Source organism: Numida meleagris, chromosome 1 (assembly GCF_002078875.1).
Source record: "Numida meleagris isolate 19003 breed g44 Domestic line chromosome 1, NumMel1.0, whole genome shotgun sequence".
Classification (NCBI taxonomy): domain Eukaryota; kingdom Metazoa; phylum Chordata; class Aves; order Galliformes; family Numididae; genus Numida; species Numida meleagris.
In genome coordinates this window covers 141,393,427-141,413,349 of record NC_034409.1, presented here as the reverse complement: position 1 = coordinate 141,413,349, position 19,923 = coordinate 141,393,427, and the positions used below count along the sequence as shown (strand labels likewise).

The following is a 19,923-nucleotide window of genomic DNA, read 5'->3' as shown; positions in this document are numbered from 1 at the left end:
ATAAAGCGACTCCCAGCATATGTCTGGCCTTTATGCAGTAATTGAAGGATGAAACTTACAAAACACATTAAGTGGAAAACAAGTTGCTCATAATAACCTAGAGTTTGAAAATATACGAGGCTTTGAATTTAAGTGTTAACATTTCTCCCAAAGAAGAAGAAACAAAGTAGAGATTCACTAAGACTTACATGAAGGCAATGAAAAAATTCAGTTTTCATGGCTTTGGAACAAGCTTCCAGTAAGAATGAATAAAACAGCAGTGGAAACCTAGGGACTGAGTATAGATTTACAGTACACAGAGAAAAACAAAACCACTTCCGTTACAATCATACAATCTAATTTGCTTTTAAAGCAGCCTTCAGGAAGGGTTTTGCTTTCCTGGGTAGTTTTCACAGAGTTCCTCTTTAGAGACTAACAAGAGAATTAGAAAATATATCTTAACTTCCATAATTATATTCAGTTTATAAAAGGTTCATATAATGTGAAATGATCTGAATCATATTATGAGAGTGAAATGAACAGCATATTTAACACAGTGTAATTCAATATCATAATGAAATGAACAACTGAGTTGAACAAACCCAGAATTGAGAGCTGAGATTAAATTTACTGTCGTTGCTGTTATAGAGATGGAACCAAAATGAAACTATTAATCTGGATATGCCTTGAACACTCATGTTTCAGCTTGAACATATATTACAATTCATACCATTCAGTTAAGATTTTATAAATTTGCAAACAGGAAAGGCCAGATTTCATGATCATAGATCTCTATAGGGAACCTACACACACAAGCTTACAAGAAGTAAACTTTATAAAAATAAAATAAAAAAAAATACACATCAAAACCTGGACTCAGTTTGTCTTACAGCAAATGAAAAATCACTGATCAAGATAGCTACATTAAAACTTTATATAAAAAGAGGACGATTTTTTTAATGAAAAAAAAAGGAGGAGAATAACTGCAAAGGCCAATTCAAAATTCCTGAAAGTATTTAACATACGTTTCATCCAAGACAAAACTTCATCAGCAAATACTGAAGCTATGCACAGCAAAGGCAAAAATGTTTCTGACAATCAGAAGCACTGCATAAACAGAATACAGAAGCATGAGCTTGGTCTATTCAAGTGAATTAAACAGGGATTTCTTGCAGTGCTGAAGCCAAGAGGCACGCCAAGGCTTGCGTGATCTGGACAATCTCTCCTTCTCCCACAAAAGACAGCTTCAACTTCATTGCCTACAGAGAGCAGTCTCCTCTGCTTGCCCTGAATTGTGCCTGAAGGATAGTCTCATAACAGTGGTCTGGGAGTGCAGGAGCATGAATGTGCCAAAACTGTGCTAGGGAACATATAACCAGCATGGGTGGTCCCTTGCCAGTCCTGACACCATGACCTGGCCCTACCGAATCTACCAGCATAGCCACAGCTATTGCGTGCCATGGTTTGTAGACACGATTTGCATGTACATATTGCTCATTTGTATACAGTTACTGTCACGGCTCATTCAAATTATGTATCTTGATATAGACCCCATTTGAAGACTCATCTATTGGTATCTTATTCATGGTAGCTTGTGCCAGCAGAGGCAAGGAAATAATAAAACTCTATTTAGATGAAGGATTAGGCCTAGGAGGTTTCATCAAATTACATTGTTTTTTTTCTTCATTCCTTTGACTTTGGACTTAGCACATACATCTTCCTGCTCTGTTGAAGAGATAGATAAATTTTTGGCAGGAAGACAGCTTTTAACTTCAAAAGATGCTTATTTTTGTAATTCTGTGAATTGAGCTGTAGGCATAATTTTTTGCTGAGTTAGCAACAGCTACATTCTTTTTCACATAAATACTATCGTGGCTCCAGAGCAAATTAAGCATTGTGACAGCAAATTCTAGCTTTGCTGAAATGTACAATTTATTGCAGTCATTTAGATTCTGTTTTAGTTTTACTTACTGCTCTGATTCTCTTTAAGCACTTTTTCAGCCACATGCGTATAGTCTGTTTGGCCACCTCCTCTTCTATGGTATATTCTAGTTGTTCCCTTGCAAGCAGCTCTTCCAGTTGAAGACTTTTTCTGATATCAACAGACCTATATGAAAGCATGCTGGAAGAAACATAGATATTGCATTTTTTTAAATGTTGATGCCCATTCAATACAATTCAGAAAATCAAAACTCATAATTAAGACTTTAATGCAAAAAAACATTATTTTGGTATGTGCAAGAAATTCAGATCTGAAGCTAAAAAAAGCACTGAGATAATTCTGGAAGAGACTGGTTCTCAAAACAAATGAATCAGCTACATTTAACTATCCAACACAGGTTATTTGCTGAACTGTAAGCAACTAAGGCATTTGTAGTTTTGGTGGGCTTTTTTTTTTTTTTTTGTAAGCTTAGATAATTCAGTGATTCTGTAACGTTCTCATTTCTACTTTATTTCTAGTGTGATACACTGTCTGGTTCCTACACGTTTGAAGACAATTTTGCCTTGCTTGCGATTCAAGGACAGCATAAGATTGCTCGTTAAGACAATTTGTTTTAAACAAAAATATTAAAATTACTTAGAGCTGATTCCCTCCATAGGATTCCCTCAGAGGCAGTGCCTCTGTGGCTACCAATCTTGCCTTTTCCCAAACCTAATTAGTACCTTTTAGCCTAGAGGGAAATACATGACATCACATGTGTTCTGCAAATTTAGAGAAAATCTCACACTACCTCAGCACGTCATGGAAAGTGACATCACCACCATTATGGAGCCGTTCCATTTCGTAGCACATGTGCTTGAACAACAGTTTGTCCTTGTCAAGATCTACTTCCAGCCTGCCTCGCAGAAGCCTCAGCAGAAATTTCACTCGGAAGGTAGGAATTACTCCCTGGGTAAAATTGCATAATAGCTGGTAAATTGTTATTGTGATATAACAATCAACTCAGATATTCAATTTGATCAGTGAGAGAAACACTATTTCTCCAAAGATTCCATGGCAAATCCTGAAATGTTAAAGTCAAACCGAATACATTACTAGATAACACATACATGCAGCAAGTTGTATTTTGTGGAATTCTTTGATGTTATTTTACTGATAGACAATGAAAATCTGTGCTGTTCATTTTGTCAGAACTTTTCAAAATTCCTTGGGGTGCTTAGCTTCCCCATTTGCATTAATCTGAAATGAGATTTATACATCCCAAATGCTGCCTTTGAAAAACTGAAATTAAACTAAAATTTCCACATTCACAGCCAGACCTACTTCTAGCTGTAAAAGTGCTTTCTTCTATGTGCATCCTTGATCAGGAGGTCCTCCATGTCCCTCTGTGTCCCTGCGGCCCAGCCCCTGCTCCAGCAGCGCCACCCAGAGCAGGGTGCCCAGGCCCATGGCCAGGCGGCTTCTGGAGAGCTCCAGGGAGGAGACTCCACAGCCTCCGGGCAGCCTGTGCCAGTGCTTCGGCACCTGCACAGTGCAGCAGTGCTCCTGATGTTCAGAGGGAGCCTCCTGGGCTCCAGTTTACGCCCATGACCTCTTGTCCTAGCACTGGGCACCACTGAGAAGAGCCTGGCTCCATCCTCTGTGCATCCTCCCTTCAGGTATTTATACGTATTGATGAGATCCCTGAGCCTCCTCTTCTGTATGAACAGTCTCAGCTCTCCCAGCTTCTCCTCATAGGAGAGATGCTCCAGTTCCTTAATTACCTTTGTTGCACTTTGCTGCACTGTCTCCAGTAGCTCCACGTCTCTTGTACTGGTGAGCACAACACCAAATGCAATACTCCAGGTATGGCCTCACCAATGGCCTCAGTAGTTGATCTGCTGGCAACACTCCTCATGCAGCCAAGAATAACGAGCCAGCCTTCTCAGCTGATACAGCACATTGCTGGTTCATGTTCAACTTGGTGTCTGCCAGCAGTCCCTAGTTCTTTTCTGCAGAGGTGCTTTTCAGATGGGTAGCCCCCAGCTGGTGCCCGGGTTTGTTCCACCCCAGGTGCACAACTATACATTTCCCCTTGTTGCATTTAATAAGGTTTCTGTTAGCCCCTTTCTCCAGGTCCCTCTGGATGGCAGCATGACCCTCTGGCATATCAGCCACTCCCTGAGTTTTGTGTCACCAGCAAACTTGCTGAGCGTGCACTCTGCCCTATCATTCAGATTGTTACTGGCCTCCAACTGGGGTTTGTGCTCCTGATGACCACTCTCTGGGCTTGGCTGTTCAGCAGCTTTTCATTCCATCCTGCTGTCTGGCAATCCAGCCCATAATTTATTTGCTTCCATGTGAGGATCTTACGGGAGACAGTGTCAAAATTGCAGCAAAGCACTTCTGAAGATAGGACAAAAACGGATGCAAGTTTGCGAACTGGATTTAATGGAACAACTCTTGTGAAGCTGGGACTAAAAATATTACTGCATTGATCCTCCAAATATTTACATTTATTTCTAAGTCTACTACCATCAGTACTTCACTGCTGTAAAGAACAAAGGTTAGTATTTGATAGATCATCAACAATGTTAGACCATGTTCACGGAGCTTTCAGAATCTGGACAGTAATTGCTCAATGAGTTTCTTCAGCACGCTTTGTTTCCCCCATATGATTTTTCAATGAAAAAAAAAAAGCATTTATTATTGGATTTCTGTGCTCGCTTTCAAGTTTCTTACCTCTCTCTTGTCATCAACCATGTTCCAAATAATTTGAAAATGCCTAAGATCATTATAACTTAAAAGTTGGTCTTCTTCAGTTGAGTAAAACAATGAGAAATTCTCCACAATGATAGCTAAAAAAACACAAAACCAAAATACACCATAAAGAAAGCATGTTGTAACATTCTAACTGATGAACTATAACCAGCAATGAATTTCAACAAAATGTGAATCCAGTTGTGCAACCAACAAATACCAATGATCAGATGAGCATTTTCAATGGGCAATATGTTATCATGCTACACTGTTATCATACTCATTGTGCTCACTTTTAAAAAGCTGTGCTTAAATACCTAATTGAAAATTTTCTAGAATTGATTAGGAGAATTCCTACAATACTGGAAAAATGCAAAATGGAGGATAGAGAAGCTCAGAAAATAATACATGTATAATTATACTCTACAAATACAACATATCTCTTTGCTGAAAAAATGTGTGTTCCCAAACTTCCAAAGTTTTAACATATACCATGCCAGAGAAGTATCAATAACGTGCTATGAATATAATGATGAAGGTACAAGTTAACTTCATACCTGAGAAGCACAAAGGACACAAGTCTAATATATTACATGCCAAGATTGACCTTTTTGTTATTATTGCATGTTTTCACTTACCAACAAGCAAATTTAGCATGATATATGCTATGATGACATAAAATGAACAGAAATACATAAGAGCACCAGCATAATTTCCACAGTCTGTTTTCCAGTAGGTGCTGTTATCTGGTGTACAAAATGGAGGCTGAACCTTTAAAACCAAAGAAGAAAAAGTAAATCACTAACACTAACACACACAAGGCACACTGTGCATATGTACCACTGAAAAGAAACAAATTGGTGCTCTGAAATATGGCTTTCAAAAAGCTTTTCTCTACATTAATCTCAAGAAGGAAGCGAATAATGTGATTTTCATTGCAATGGAATCCACAGGCAGACATTTGCTTAAGCAAAGTAAAATGATCCAAGGACAAATTCTGAGGTCATTATGACCAGCATTTATCTTTCAGTTCATTTGAGCAGTCCTTTTGCCACAATCAAAGCAGAGATAACAGTGGAAGAGTGATTTACTGCACTTCAGATTCGGAAAACATATTTTTATTTTAAAATCATGTAATAGCCTACTCCCATGAAATTTTACATTGTGAGTCTGTGATTGGATCTGCAATTTTTGTGTCATGTGCTGAACTCAGTGAACACTGCATCTCTTGAAGAGATAAAGGCAGTCACACTGCTCCTTGTACCACTCTAAGGTACTGGAAACACACTGAGATGCAAGGATGTTGCCTATTCCTTGCCTAGTTTATCTCTGTTAGTATTGTATTTACCATGCAGTCGTGCATAATTTTGTTCCAGTCTTCTCCGGTAACTATTCTGAAGAGTACAGTAATAGCCTTACCAGCCGATGAGAAATTTGCATGTCTGTTTTAAACAAAAAGAGAGAGAGATCATTTGATGTCCCAGGAGTAACTTATGGCAAGAAAAAAAAAAAGACAAACCATTTCCATTTTCTACTGTTCTATTATTTGGAACTGAAAACAGTTACAGTATTGTCTGAATGAGCTCGTTGAATTATTTATTCCATGACTTAAGATACAACAACTGAAAAGGAGCTCAGATACAGGTCTGAATATCTTGGTTCATTTTATTAAAGAGCAAAAGAAGACTCAAAGCCAGATCCTCTCTCCTGTCTCTGTTCTCTTCTTGAAGTCTGATGATGCTACTGATTGGGAAATTCCCAGGAACAAGCCCATAAGGTACTGTACCTATTAATGTTCTCTCCATATTTCACCGTACCAAATAAAACTACTCCAGCAAAAGCGTAACAAAGAAGCAGTAAGAACATTCCCACTATGATGAAGAAACTCTTGTACATGCTGACAACCACAGTCAGGAGCAGCATTTTTAGTGTGACCTGGAAGGACAGAGAAAAAGCAATTCACAGTGTCACTCAGCAAACCAGAGAGAAAAGTGAAAAGTGAGTTATTGCAGTTGCCACTTTGACATATAAGTTAATGGAAGAACTCAGTGAAATGGTACATTATAAATCTGATTGGAAGTCAACATTTTGTGTCCTCCTCTGAAATTCAGTGCACTTTCTACTTGTTGAAGGTATCAGCCCATTCTCAAACAGGATCTATACATAATACTGTACAGGATAACATGGCAACAATACAGCATAAGCTTTACTACGGATCGGTATACAGCAGAAGTATCAAACTTAGCATTGTATGAATGGTGGTATAGTAAACTACTTTGAGCTTACTCGAAAGTGATGCTAAGTGTTAGGTGGAAGCCATAGACACTGCACCTTATCTAAAAAAAATGGGCTGATGTATAGGGAAGAGGATCTCCTAAAGATCAGTATGATTGATTAAACAGATTGATTAAGCAAGTTAATTTCTCATGCAAGTTGGCTAAAGAGCTTAAGAAGAGACTGTAATTTTGGAAATTACATAGGCAATAGGTATATATTACTTTCCCATACCACCATATTGAACATTTTACTCTTTATAAAAGTTATTACCTTAGATTCCCCTAACATCCTTAAATACTTTGGATGCTATAGAAAATTCTCTTTAATGGAACTGAGGTATCAATTTTCTTCAGAATCATGCCAAACTGGTAACACATGCTGACTTTCAAGCATTGCATCGCACCAGATAAGTTGGTGAGACTGATGCAGCTCCTTAGATAAAAGCACAAATGGCTGGGTTAAAACCCTGAAAAAACTTCAGAATCAATCAGAAAGCTTTGAAGGCAATCACTTGGTCTGTCTGCATTAGGAGAAGCAAGGATTTTTCATCCGACTTCCAAGGATCTACAGGCTCTGTGTAGTTTGATTGCAGGAAATTTTTTTTTATCTTTACTGAACAAGCCCTCTAGCTTGCTGTTCTTAACCCTGGCAGTCCACTCTAGTGATCTCTACTTTTCATCATGGTTACCTTAATATGTCAGACTTCACAGAAAATGTTTGGATAATCTAAGTTCTGCAGCTAGAGAATGCAGAATGTCACCACTTGTTAAACAAATGTGCTTGTTTTCTGCCTATTCTAATTCTGCTAGTCAACTTTCAAATACATCAGAGCAAATTCAAGCATGAAAGAAATAAAGACTTTAGAAATGACTTGCTTTGTAGCCATCCCGGTGCTTCCAGAAGAATAACCTGGCCCAATATTTTTTAAAATTGAACAGAAATCCTACACTGTGATAAGAGATAGATCGCTAAAGACACAAGTCACAGACCTGCATTCTGGAAGAAGAAACTTCTATTACACAGCACTATCATAACAAGATGACTAGGTCTTCCACCACTTCACAAGTTGTACAGAGAAAATAAATAAATAGCATGCACATCACACCACGCTGAAATGGAAAAGACTGAAAGTAGGACAATATATGCTCAGAGTTTTAGAGAACACTTTAAAAAAAATCTGTTCAGTATTGCAGTAGCACATTTATTTTACAAGAAGTGCAGCTTTTCCAGTAATTGTAATGTTTTGTTATTATATAATGTACCTAAAACCCTGACATTTTAAAGACAGCATGTAAAATTAGAGACTGCTGCTTGAAGTCTCTTTTTGGTATATAAGTTGGAGCCTTACAGAATGTGCAGTAGAGATGAATAGCAGCCACACTTTTAGCTTATATACGAGCTCTGCAATGGCTGTAGTTCTGAACTTATACTTACGTGCTTTCCACAAATAGAGAAAAACCTGAAGACAATTACACATGCCCCCATCATATATGTGTACGCATTCTGGAACAGAAACATGAATACATTACTATCCCATGCTGATCTCGTGGAAAGATAAGGACAAGCTGTCTTTTAATAAAGTAAGGCAGTCACCATATGAAACAAGAGAAACCACAAACTAGTAGCACCAATATTTCAATAAGAACAGTGGAGCAATATGAAAATAACAGAAGATGCTCTACCACTTCAAAAACCCAGAGTCCACACATATCTAACAAAAAAGACACCCAGTCCTTTCTTAGTTGGGCTGTAACTACATCCAGCTGCCCTGGTCTACTTGCCTAGGCAGCTGCTTGCTTAAAGAAACTCCTCAGGCTTTTATAGCTACTCAGCAGCAGAGAGTAAACTGAGGATGCCAGAACAAAAGGACTAGCCACACAGCACAGGCTTCCCACCAAACAGGCTTGGGGCGAGAGAGAAACCCCAGTCATTGCAGGGAGGTGACTTCAGCAGTAGATAGTTCAGTAGTAGTTTATCAGTAGACCAGAATCACTGCTGGGTTTGGGACAGATAGTACTGTTCAGCAGTTTTCAACCTATGTCTTCTTCCAGCCTTTTGCTCCTATCCAGATTCTGTGCACTGTCTTCTACTTGCTCCTTATGAGACTCCTGCTGGCAAGAGCTCTTAGTCTTTCCGGGTTACTTCCTTTCCTCATTCACATTCCTTCTAAAGACTTCAATTTTCTACCATACTTACAGACACTACCTCATACCAGTCAGATGATTTTCTTACTTCATTGCCCAAGAGAAGGATTTTTTATTCTTAGCAACAAGGTCCATTTGTTTCATTTGTATTGCAGCCTTTCACTTATTAAACGAGCAAGGGTTTGGATGTAGTGTAGCAATGATCCTACTACTGGTGCTTAACAGATAAAATTAAATTTAAGCACCGGAACTGCATTTTTTAAATCTTACCAGCAAGGCAAAGTGAAGTATCACCCATATAACTCCAAGAGATGTCACTAAGAGATCGTATCGATTTCTTCTGCTTTGCCAGAAGCCAGAAGGTGACATGGCGATAATCTTCATTGTGACCTACGGATTAAAAACAAATTTTCAGTTTCAGAATTATTAGTTCTTACTATAGGGATCTCTTCCATCCTCTGAAATATCTGATGGAGTACCAAAGGAGTGCGGCTGAACATCCCAGACAGAATGTTCAACTATAAATTGCTGAGGTGAAAGCAGGTTTAAGACTTCCTGCAGTTAAGCGAGTTATGAAGTTAAAAATGATTACATTGATAATATGTAGCTAAAGGAGGTAGTAGTATGCTATATAGCTGTCCATAAAAGCTGCTGAGTTCACAAAAGCATATGTGAACTCAAGAGTATAGTTGCGTTCTGCAGCTCCTGTATATCAAATCAATTAAAAAGCATTCCCCCATTGCAAATATTCATTTCTTTAAGGAATGATCTGTACCCAGCACCATCTGTACTCAGAAGTGTATAGAGAAGAAAACTAAGAACAGTAAAGGCAGTATATTTCACAGTGTTCCCGGTGAGAACCGCAGCAAACAGTAAAAGCAGTACATTTCACAATGTTCCCAGTAAAAACTGCAGCAGAAGTGCTTGACATTTCCAAAGTAGGTAACAGAAGTGCAGGCATGAAGCTTAAGAACAGATACTGATAGGAAAGTCACAAGTAACAGACATTGAGGTGGGGCGATGCAGGTAGAGGGTACGCCAGAGAGTTTCTTGTACTCAGTTCACATCAAACATCAAAGCAATTGAAGTGTTGCTGTATGTAGGGAAGAACTGTCAGGCATTCATTACATGATTTTTTTCCATCCCAGCTTGCAACGCTGCCACTTAGCAATATTCTTTAAATTTCTGAAAAACAAACTGTACATAAAGGGACAGTAGTTTGTGGCAAAAATCTGATTTTCCAATTTGTTTTCTTCAGTATAATATTTTCTGAAGCCTGACTACAGAATAAAGAATAGAGCCTCTCAATCTCTAACTAGCGTGTGAGGTGATATCTAAGGGTGTCTTGCCTCACCTCTCTCCAGTTAGCTGAGGTACCTTGGCTTATCAGAGATAGCTGCATGGGGCTGGCAGGGATAACACATCACTTCCAAACATCCTTACATCAACTCCAAGCATCCTACCAAAGCAGCTCGGGGAGGTAAGAGGAGGTCAGCTAGGATATCAGAACAGCTCTTGTTGATGTCTTCAATTATATCACCCCACATCTTGCCTGATTACAGTGACAGACAGAACACTCACCTCACCTACATTCAGATGTTTATAATCTTGACCTGAATACCACTGCATACAAATAAAAAAAATCACATTATCACTTTATTCTGTGATTATCAATTCTGCAACAAAAGTGAGATCTCCTGAGTTCTTCCTATTCTTCCATACCACATATACTTAGACGTTTAGGCCAGAATCGGGACTCATTAAACTGGACACAGGGCCATTAAGAAGGCAGAAAGGCTTGGCCTTCCTCAAGTATTACGTCCATAGTGGTAACCGACAATGCAATGTGCACAGCAGACCCCGTAACATCACTCTGCTGCATTAGAGAAGATCCTGGGCAGGAAGCTACTTTCTAACTCCATGAACTGAGTGCACTCACAATGTAATAACTTGCCTGTTGAGACAGTCTTGGCTCTGACAAAGTCCCTTTTAAAATCTAGAAGTGTATTTGTTTCCCTTGGCAGTTCAGAAGAAAAAGTATTTCTAAAGACATAGTTACTGAGTAAATTAAAACCAGTCTGTGTATGATACAAATCAAACTTTTTTGTGTTTGCTGAATCTCTCAAGAGACATGGATTTCTCCTGGGTAGAGAAATAAGAAGCAACAACATGGGCATATTCTGTGTACAGCTGCTACAAGGTATTCGCTTCATTGCTTATTCATCACTGCTGGCAAAACCTATCACTGGAACATAGGAACTGTCATATTGGATTAGAGTGGTGGGAAATCTAGTTCACTATCCTGTCTATGATAGTGGTCAGTATCAGCTATTCAGCGGTGACTGAAAAGAAAAAATACTCAACAACAAACTTAATTCTGTACTAACTTAACCACAGAGGAAGAACCTTCTTTAACTTCATAAACGTGTGCTTTGCTACACTATGGATATCATTATACAGAAAAAAAAACAAATAAAAATAATTACACATTTTAAAATGTGTTTAAGTCCTTAGATTCCAGTCTTAAGAAAACAGGTTATTTACACTTGCACAGTTGACTGTGATGACAGATTTTTTGTAGGTAGAGAACAGTTACCACACAGGATTCAAATCTATTCAACAAAAGGCAGACAATGCTGGTATTTGACATAGCTTACTGGAAGGTATTACTATGAAATCATACCAACAGCTGTGAGTGGTTTGATGATGTCATAGCTACAGAATAGTGGATATTAACAACGCGCCATCCTAAAGGTCTGGGCAAGATATGATCAAGCAAGAACTCTGTCAGACAGGTATTGTGTTGCACAGAATGAATTTGAGATGTTCTAAAACCAATAAAAATAAAAGCTTTCACTGAGTTCACCAAAGATACAAGCTGAAATGAGTGTGTGTATATAAAAGGCCTCAGGCTCAAGATAGCAGAGGTGTATGACTATCATAAATGAAAAGTTTATTCCTACAATATGTGTTTCAAGGCAAACAACATGGAGAATCCCAAGTGTACATGTTCTGAAATAAAAACCAGCGAAGAACAAGACAGCATTCCTAAAACCAAAAAGGAATATACACATATTGTTCTTAACCCAAAGAACTTATAAAATGTATTACTTTACCTCAAGGACAAAAATGAAGGTGAAAACAACGGACATTGTCGCTAAAGGAACAGTCACTGGATCTGCAGCATCCCACTGAAATGCAAACAAAATCTGCTCACAGAAGAGTAGATGTTAAACAGAAATAAATGCCTATTCATTGCCTTAATTTTATTAAAGTATTTATTAATTAATATATTTCACTTTAAAATATATTCAGGTAGGAACGGTGTTGTGATGTATTGTCCTCTCATGGATTTACAGCTTAACTGGAAATTAAAATTAGGGGACCAGACCATAAAAAGGCAGAAATTGACTCAGCTCCACAAATTACAATTAATCTACTGTGACCTGTGCCAACTTAACCTAGCAATCATGTTTCGCTATATTCATCACAGTAATGGCTCAATTGATCGTTAATTGGTGTTAGGAAATGTGCAACACATGCTACGAGACTATAATAAAATGCTTAAAGAAACGTAATTACCTTAACTGATAACAACACAGACTGGGCCAGAACAAGTACAGCGATAGTTCTCTTAAAAAATGGATGTTGAGTTATATCATACATCTTAGCTCTGAAGCCATCATTATCTGAAAAAGTATGAGGTAGAGAGAGAGAGAGTTAAAATTCACAGTGGTATTTTTCTATTTCTTGACTTATTTTCCATGTTCATTAGTGGCAACATAATCCTTGACCAGTTTTGAAATACATTTCTAATTTTCTGCTACAATTTCCCATATCAAATAGGGCTTCTGAAAATATAATTTCAGATACTGAACACCAGTGTTGCATGAAGGCTTTGGTACTTGTAGGGCAAGCGCACCATTCAACTGCTGTCAGGTTAATACATTCCATTCATATCATTAAAAGCCAACTGCAAATATATTTCATTTAAAAATTCATTTTTTCATTAAGGCTTATCCTAAAACCATCGAAGTGCAACCTTTTTTGGGTTGATTTTAATAGCCTTATGCAGAGATATGTAGTTGGAGCCTGTTTCCACATTAACTTATGCGCAACCTCCTAGCGGCCTCACGATTACAATTTTAATTTGAATCTCAGACTCCTGGGGAATTACAACACTAGGGCTCAACATGAATGAAATCAAAATATCTTTGATACCCGGACGAGGTGGGAGATGAAGAGGTTGTGCTATCTTCAGTCTGCTTTTCAGATCTTCCCATCGTCTCTGATCTACAGTCAGTAAAGCTGTCCCCTTAACAAACAAAGAGGAGCGTATAAAGCTTTTGTCATATAAAAGCGAGAACATTTAATGCTGTAAACATGAAAACAACATTCTCTTTGGTGTCTGAAATAAAGTTACATATTCAGCCCTCCTTAAATAACACACTGCTTGGGGAAAGGAGTCAAAGTATCCACCTGCACTCAAGAGGATTTCTGGATGCATTAGCTGCCAGTTTCTGGGACTCAACCCAGCAGGCACAGTTGTTGCTCTTTGTAGCAGCAAGCCAGTGCAGGCAGTGAGGCACTGCAGGAGGCCTTCCATTTGACTGAACATCATATGCAAGGAAGCACTGTTTTAAAGAGTGGTCGATTTTGTCTGGACTTTGCTGCAGAAAATCCTGCGGCTCATCAGTGCTGCCGTAGTTTCTCAGGGAGCAAGCCCTCTAGGAGCCTGCTGCAGCTCTCCACAGCTCTTCTGTTTGGGGTGTAATTGAAATAAAATAACAGTATGCTGTGAATCTACAAGAATTCTCCACATAGGAAGAGCAAGAAGAGGTGGAGATACACCTTGAAGGCTGGTGGTGGCAGATGGTAATGATGGGGAAAAAAAAAAAAAGCAAAGCCAAAAGCAGAACTCAACATTATTCAGAATGACCCTTGAAACAAAATAGGACTCTCATCACTTCAGAGGACTTTAAAATTTCATGAAAAGAGTATGGAATTGCAGGCACAAGTGAGACCTTCTCAGTGTAAATGTTACAACTCTGTTGCCTGGACACATGGTTGTCCTGTGTTGGTGGTGGACCTGAGGCTGGCTGAGCTGCTAATAAGGTCATGAAAGCTCCCTCTGAAGTGGACATAATCTTTTTATGGAGCTGCATCCCCAGATGTCACCCTGGGAGGCAGGTATCTTGAAACACGACACAGACAAAGCCACAGATACTGGGATGCCTATTCTTTGTGTCCAAAACCAGACTGTTTAGAAAAGCTTAAATTAAAAAGGCAACTCATTTATCCACATGAGTGAGCCTGTTTTACATTCTTGGAGAGCATTCACCACAAAGAAGACAAAAGGTAACAACAAAAAAATGGAACTGTGTAAACGGTGACGCCAAGGTGATCTGTTTATCAGAAACTACCAGTCCAACAGCTGAATCATAACTAAGGGTAATAAAGTACAGATGGGTCTGTGAGTGGGGCTACTGCTGGAGCAGTTGTATTTGCATTTGGACTTCAGTTCAAAACCATCAGAAAATTTGAGTTAATCACATCTGAAAACATGATGCTCAGGAGCTGCAGAAAGAGATAGATGGGGCTGTGCAACAGAGAGAATGTGGAGTGCAATGGGATTGTTGGGCTCAGACCAGAGTCCCCTGTGGTACTCCCAGTCCAGCATCTCTAGGGCTGAGGCTCCTACAGTTCACACAGTCACAGACTCACCAACGTTGGAAAAGACCTCCAAGATCATCCACTCCAACCATCCACCTACCACCAATATTTCCCCACTAAACCATATCCCTTAATACAATGTCTAAATGTTTCTTGAGCACCTCCAGGGACAGAGACTCAAGCACCTCCCTGGGCAGCCTGTTAAGCCAGCACCTTACCACCCTTTTGGAGAAGAAATTTTTCCTAACAGTCAACTTGAACCTCCCCTGGCACAACTTGAGACCATTCCCTCTCATTCTATTGCTAGCTACATGGGAGAAGAGGCCAACCCTAATCTCGCTATAACCTCCTGTCAGGTCACTGAAGAGAGCGGTAAGGTCTTCCTCGAGCCTCCTCTTCTCTAGTCTAAACAATCCCAGTTCCCTCAGCTGCTCCTCATAAGGCTTGTGCTCCCGATCCCTCACCAGCTGCATTGCCCTTCTCTTGACATGCTCCAGGACCACTTTATTCAACACTTTTTCTAGTTCCTGGATATTTATTCGCTCTGCTTGATAATGCAATTTTTTGTTGTTCTTGTTATTTTTTTTCTGCAAAATTAACTATCATATTCATCTTTTCAATCAAATCTCAACTTTTTTTTTCCTTATACTGAATTCTACAGAAATATTGCATTACTGCTTAACCTGACCTCAAAATGCTGTGCTTGCAGGTAAGTGGTAGTATGCTGCTCAGCTCCTTGTCAGAAGGATTCAAGTGATTTCCTCAAAGGGCACACTTGACAGTTGTGTTTGCTGCAGAGTTCAGGCCAGGGCCATAGCAGGGGCAATGCCAATACCCAGTTTGTCTCCAGCATTAGCACACCAGAATGTCTTGCACCCCTCAAGACTCAGAGAACATAATCATCCTTTCCCTCTTGTGCCATGAATGATGAACATATCAGTCACTCTGGCTAGCTGCAACACAGTCATTATTTAGAGGCACTTTGAATGGGAAGATGATAACAATTAGTAATTATGTTTTGGTGCTCCGGGAGTACCACAAGAGGCTCTGAAAAAAATTGTGATTAAGGACTGCGCAGTGTGTATATGTCAGTCCAGAATACTGTGCCTCTAAGAAGTGTTGACATTAATTGCTCCATAAGAATTCACTAGGGAACAGGTTTTTCTACTTTTTAGGGTAATACACAAAGCCTATTTAAACCACTTTTTTTTTTTTTTAAACCCACAATACTTGCTACCTTTTTGTTTGAGTGATGGACAACAAATTTTACAGTGTACGCTGTTGTCTGTCAGGAAGAAGCCACATAGCTTTCTTTGGATCTGAAATACTACAATGGCAGGGCTCTAATGACACCCCTTAGTTGTAGCACATACAAGCACTGCATGCCTTTTACCAGCCATTCCATGTTTACCTACACCAAACTGAAACAGCAGTCTCTGGAGCATCTGTTAATACTGTGTGCTTTAGGTTCAGTCTCCAACTGTCAATATGGCTGCACTAGAGAGCTTTGGAAGAGTATGTGAGAGACTGCTATCATCTTAGGCTTGAGTTTTGCAGCAAATAAGGATCAAGTATGTCAGAGGCCATACTTGCAGGATTGCAGAAAGTAAGACTGCTAAGTTTGTCTTAAAGACAGTCTTACACCACCAGGTAGTGTAGAGAGTGTAATAAAAGATTTGGTATGTATTACAGAGCCAGTTCTATACATGATGAACCACCTCATTCAGTACCTTGTTTTCGTTGAAATTAGCAATGACAACTCCAACGAAAAGAGTCAGTCCAATCATGCACCCAAGGAATACAAACACATGAATATAGATTCCATGGATCTGCATAGAAGGAAAACATGAATAATTGTTAAAACAAATCAAAGTACGTGTTGTAGAACTCAAAGACTCTGCTGTCTTTTCTTACCGGCCCAACGCGATGAATAATAACATCTCTGACTTCCACCCATCCTTTTAATGAAAGAACTTCGAATAGCGCCAGCATTGCATTCCCGACATTATCAAAATTAAAATTCCGAGGATTTGCCCTGAAATGAGTATACAAATACGTGTAAACTCCAGCAATGAGACCATTCAATTTGTTATCCTTATTCTTTATAGTATAACATTTAAATATCTTGCAAAGTTGGCGTGAAAGACAGTCTCTGAAAAAGACAGTCTCTGAAAAAGACAGTCTCTGAAATATGTAGTTGTCTCAAGAAATAGTAAATAGCAACAGCAATAAATACGGACAACCTTATTTTTCTTGATCTCTATATATGTTTCATTTTGTTATTCATAATGTGATTCACAGTAATTAAAAGTAATTAAATCTATAACATGTTGCTGCATCTTAGTGTTTTTGTTAATGAAGTGAAATACAACAGTCATGAAAAAATGCATCTCATGTCATTGGCCACATTCTCATAAACTTACCTGGAGGAGATCAGTCTCAAAGCCGTATAAATGATTCAGACTTCTAAGTCAATGAGATCACTTAGCAAATACTATTCATTATTTCATTATCAACATGTAAAGCAAAACTTAATGAGAGGAGATCACATCTTGGCTTTCCATACCATGTGCTCTGATCTTTTCTGTCACTTGAGATTCAAGAGGATGTTTCCAGCTGAACATTAAAAGTACCCACTTTGAGCTAGGTTAGCACATTGCTGTCTCTGCAGTCTGAGACCTAACTAATTTTCAACAACTTATAAATGGAAATAGTTGGACTCCAGAAGAATTGCTGAGTGGTGGGTCCTTCTGAAAATCCAAACAGTCAATAAAAAATAGAGCTCTCAGATGCTGCTTCACATTTGTTTTTATGTATCTTATTGTCATTTATTGTGGCTCTTATGTGTTGTTAATCTCCTGAAAATCTGTCCAGACACAGCCAACAGGTGGCACAAATGTCCTTGAGGTAAAATATTTTTCTACAACAACAAATCATTCCCCAAAGTTTACAGTTATGCTGATGAAGTCAATTTTTGCTTATTTCTGGATCAAGCTAAAGTGGATTGAATTTGCTTACTTGAGGAAGAATTTGTCTGAAGCATACAGAAACAGCCTTCTGCAGATGTCGGAGTTTCACTGACTGAATCACAGCATATTATTTCATTAATGTAGGATGGCTCTGAATCTGCCACTGCTGGTATTTTCTTTGCCCACACATACAGTCAATTAAAGTAATCGTTGCTGCTTAGCTGATTTTGCAAAATGCCAAGCAACTTAAAATACAAACAATTAAAGAGGTTTTTTTTTTGCCTGTTCAAGTGTTAGAAAATATTAAAATACTTTATCAGAATATTAATCATAAATATATTATTAGCTCTTAAATAATTGTTACTGCAGTATTTTGCCAGATAGACCACAAGCATTCCCTACAAGGAACAGAGGAGGTAGCTGGTGGATGGCGTAGTTGAGGGCCATGGAAGAGGTTTTAGGTATGACTAGTTCAGTGGTTTTAATAGGCATGTTGGTTTCCACTTCTTTTTCTTCACAAATTTTCCTATTCATGCATAGGTTCTGGTGTTAAGGAATAGCTACCAGTATATCTTAAAAACATCACTAAATACACTGAAGTGACAGTCTTGGTTCAAGCCAGTAATCGTATGTCTATGTCCTATGTTCACTAACCAGGGCTATTTTTTTTTTTTTCTTTCTGCTTTATGAATAGAACAGCAGGCTAACACTGGTAAACTTTCATATGCCGGACTTATTACTAATTATACCAGAATTCTTACCTTTACTTAGTATTACTTACTTATACTAAGACCCCTCAATCAGCAGTGCAATGTCATGAGACTAGAGACATATCCTACATCAACAGCTGAGTGTTTGAAGATAGGTCAAAGTGTAGCAACTCACCAGACTCGTGGCACCCAAAATCCAGGCTTTTTCTCTCCAGGTCTTAGCTTTAAATTGAGATTTTTGGAAACACTTACATTTATTCTGAAGATACCATGACAATCTTCCTGTAGTAAAACAAACCACAGCTTGAGATTAAATAATGGTCTGGGCAAGAGGTTAGAATACCAGTATCAACAGTGCTCTTGCCACAACAGGAAAACAACGTAAATGGAAATGATGGGCTATTTACAGGTCTGGAGTTAACAGTCATGGTTCTTTACCCAAAGTAAAATGCAGTTTAGGAATAACTAAAAAAAAACCAACACCTTCCTTCTTCAGGATTGAGAGTGCTCATCATGTTGCAAAACTACCTAGCCTTTCACCTCTTTCCTAAAGGCCACTGCATTCTTCAAGTGATGATGATATTTCTCCTTAGGAATGCAGAGGTGTCATATTCCATGGTTAATTCCATGTGATGTAGAGTCCTTGAATGAATTTCAGAGCTTTTTCAGACAGTCCTCTATATTTGGAATTGCTTTCCTTTTTGATACGAAAACCCAGCCTTATCCTCCTTCACTCATTCCTTTAATATCCTTCCCTGTCTTATCCTGCATCTCAAAATGGAAATGCCCAAGATCTCCATCTCTCATATGAAAGTTCTGATTGCCCCAGTAATACTTGCTTTCCCCAGCAGGCAGAAATGGCACAGCATACTGTTATTTTGAAGCAGGAATGCAGTTCTTACCCTAGAGATGATGTGAGGATCATTGCATTTAGCCAGTTTTCCAGCAAATAACTGCACTCCAAAGCTTGCAAAAACAAGCATTAATGTCAGCAAAAGAATGGAAACCTGTGAAGATGAAATCAGACTTGAGAAAGGAGGTCAGATCCTTCTGCGCAATGCAGAGAAGATGATTTAATTGCACAAGCCTTCAGATAAGGCTTTCATGATGTTACTTTAGGTTCTTATCCAGTAACCAGGTGCTGTGTTATTAACATTATTAATATAACATCTAAGAATTGTAGATAAGGATCAAAGCTTTCTTGTGCTCTAGCTAAATTCTGCACACATAAGAATTTCCATGTGCTTTATAGAGAAATCTTCAAGTACTTAAAATATGTGCATCTTTTGCTTTGCTGAATCAGGCTTTACTAATTAATCCAAGTAAGTCATTGTTAGATAGTTAGTTCCAGGATAGTTACAATAAAGATGTGCATGAGCAAATAAAGATGCAAATATCTTTAACAGGATACAGTACCTATGAAATGCTAACTAGCTTTAAACTTTTTGTCCTTGCTCTACTACTAACTGATTGCAAATGTCTGAGAGCTT

The 19,923-nt window shown here is 38.6% G+C and overlaps 1 protein-coding gene across 10 annotated transcripts in view; it reads right to left on the bottom strand.

Annotated features, from left to right (window-relative positions):
• The window catches only part of NALCN (sodium leak channel, non-selective), a 219,176-nt gene that overhangs the window by 4,344 nt on the left and 194,909 nt on the right, over positions 1 to 19,923 (bottom strand). For 7 of the 10 annotated variants that reach the window (XM_021415912.1, XM_021415902.1, XM_021415936.1 and 4 more), the window contains 16 exons: positions 19,336 to 19,440; positions 18,609 to 18,715; positions 16,669 to 16,789; positions 16,485 to 16,583; positions 13,303 to 13,396; positions 12,664 to 12,770; positions 12,198 to 12,272; positions 10,663 to 10,704; positions 9,352 to 9,471; positions 8,372 to 8,440; positions 6,447 to 6,595; positions 6,009 to 6,102; positions 5,299 to 5,431; positions 4,643 to 4,758; positions 2,712 to 2,869; positions 1,951 to 2,101 (listed from right to left, as the gene is read on the bottom strand). In XM_021415912.1, the coding sequence (XP_021271587.1) occupies positions 1,951 to 2,101; positions 2,712 to 2,869; positions 4,643 to 4,758; positions 5,299 to 5,431; positions 6,009 to 6,102; positions 6,447 to 6,595; positions 8,372 to 8,440; positions 9,352 to 9,471; positions 10,663 to 10,704; positions 12,198 to 12,272; positions 12,664 to 12,770; positions 13,303 to 13,396; positions 16,485 to 16,583; positions 16,669 to 16,789; positions 18,609 to 18,715; positions 19,336 to 19,440 (1,740 nt within the window). Of the gene's footprint in view, positions 1 to 1,950; positions 2,102 to 2,711; positions 2,870 to 3,684; positions 4,307 to 4,642; positions 4,759 to 5,298; positions 5,432 to 6,008; positions 6,103 to 6,446; positions 6,596 to 7,207; positions 7,370 to 8,371; positions 8,441 to 9,351; positions 9,472 to 10,662; positions 10,705 to 12,197; positions 12,273 to 12,663; positions 12,771 to 13,302; positions 13,397 to 16,484; positions 16,584 to 16,668; positions 16,790 to 18,608; positions 18,716 to 19,335; positions 19,441 to 19,923 lie in introns of those variants that run through there. The other 3 variants (XR_002444045.1, XM_021415921.1, XR_002444050.1) reach the window with 3 other exon arrangements.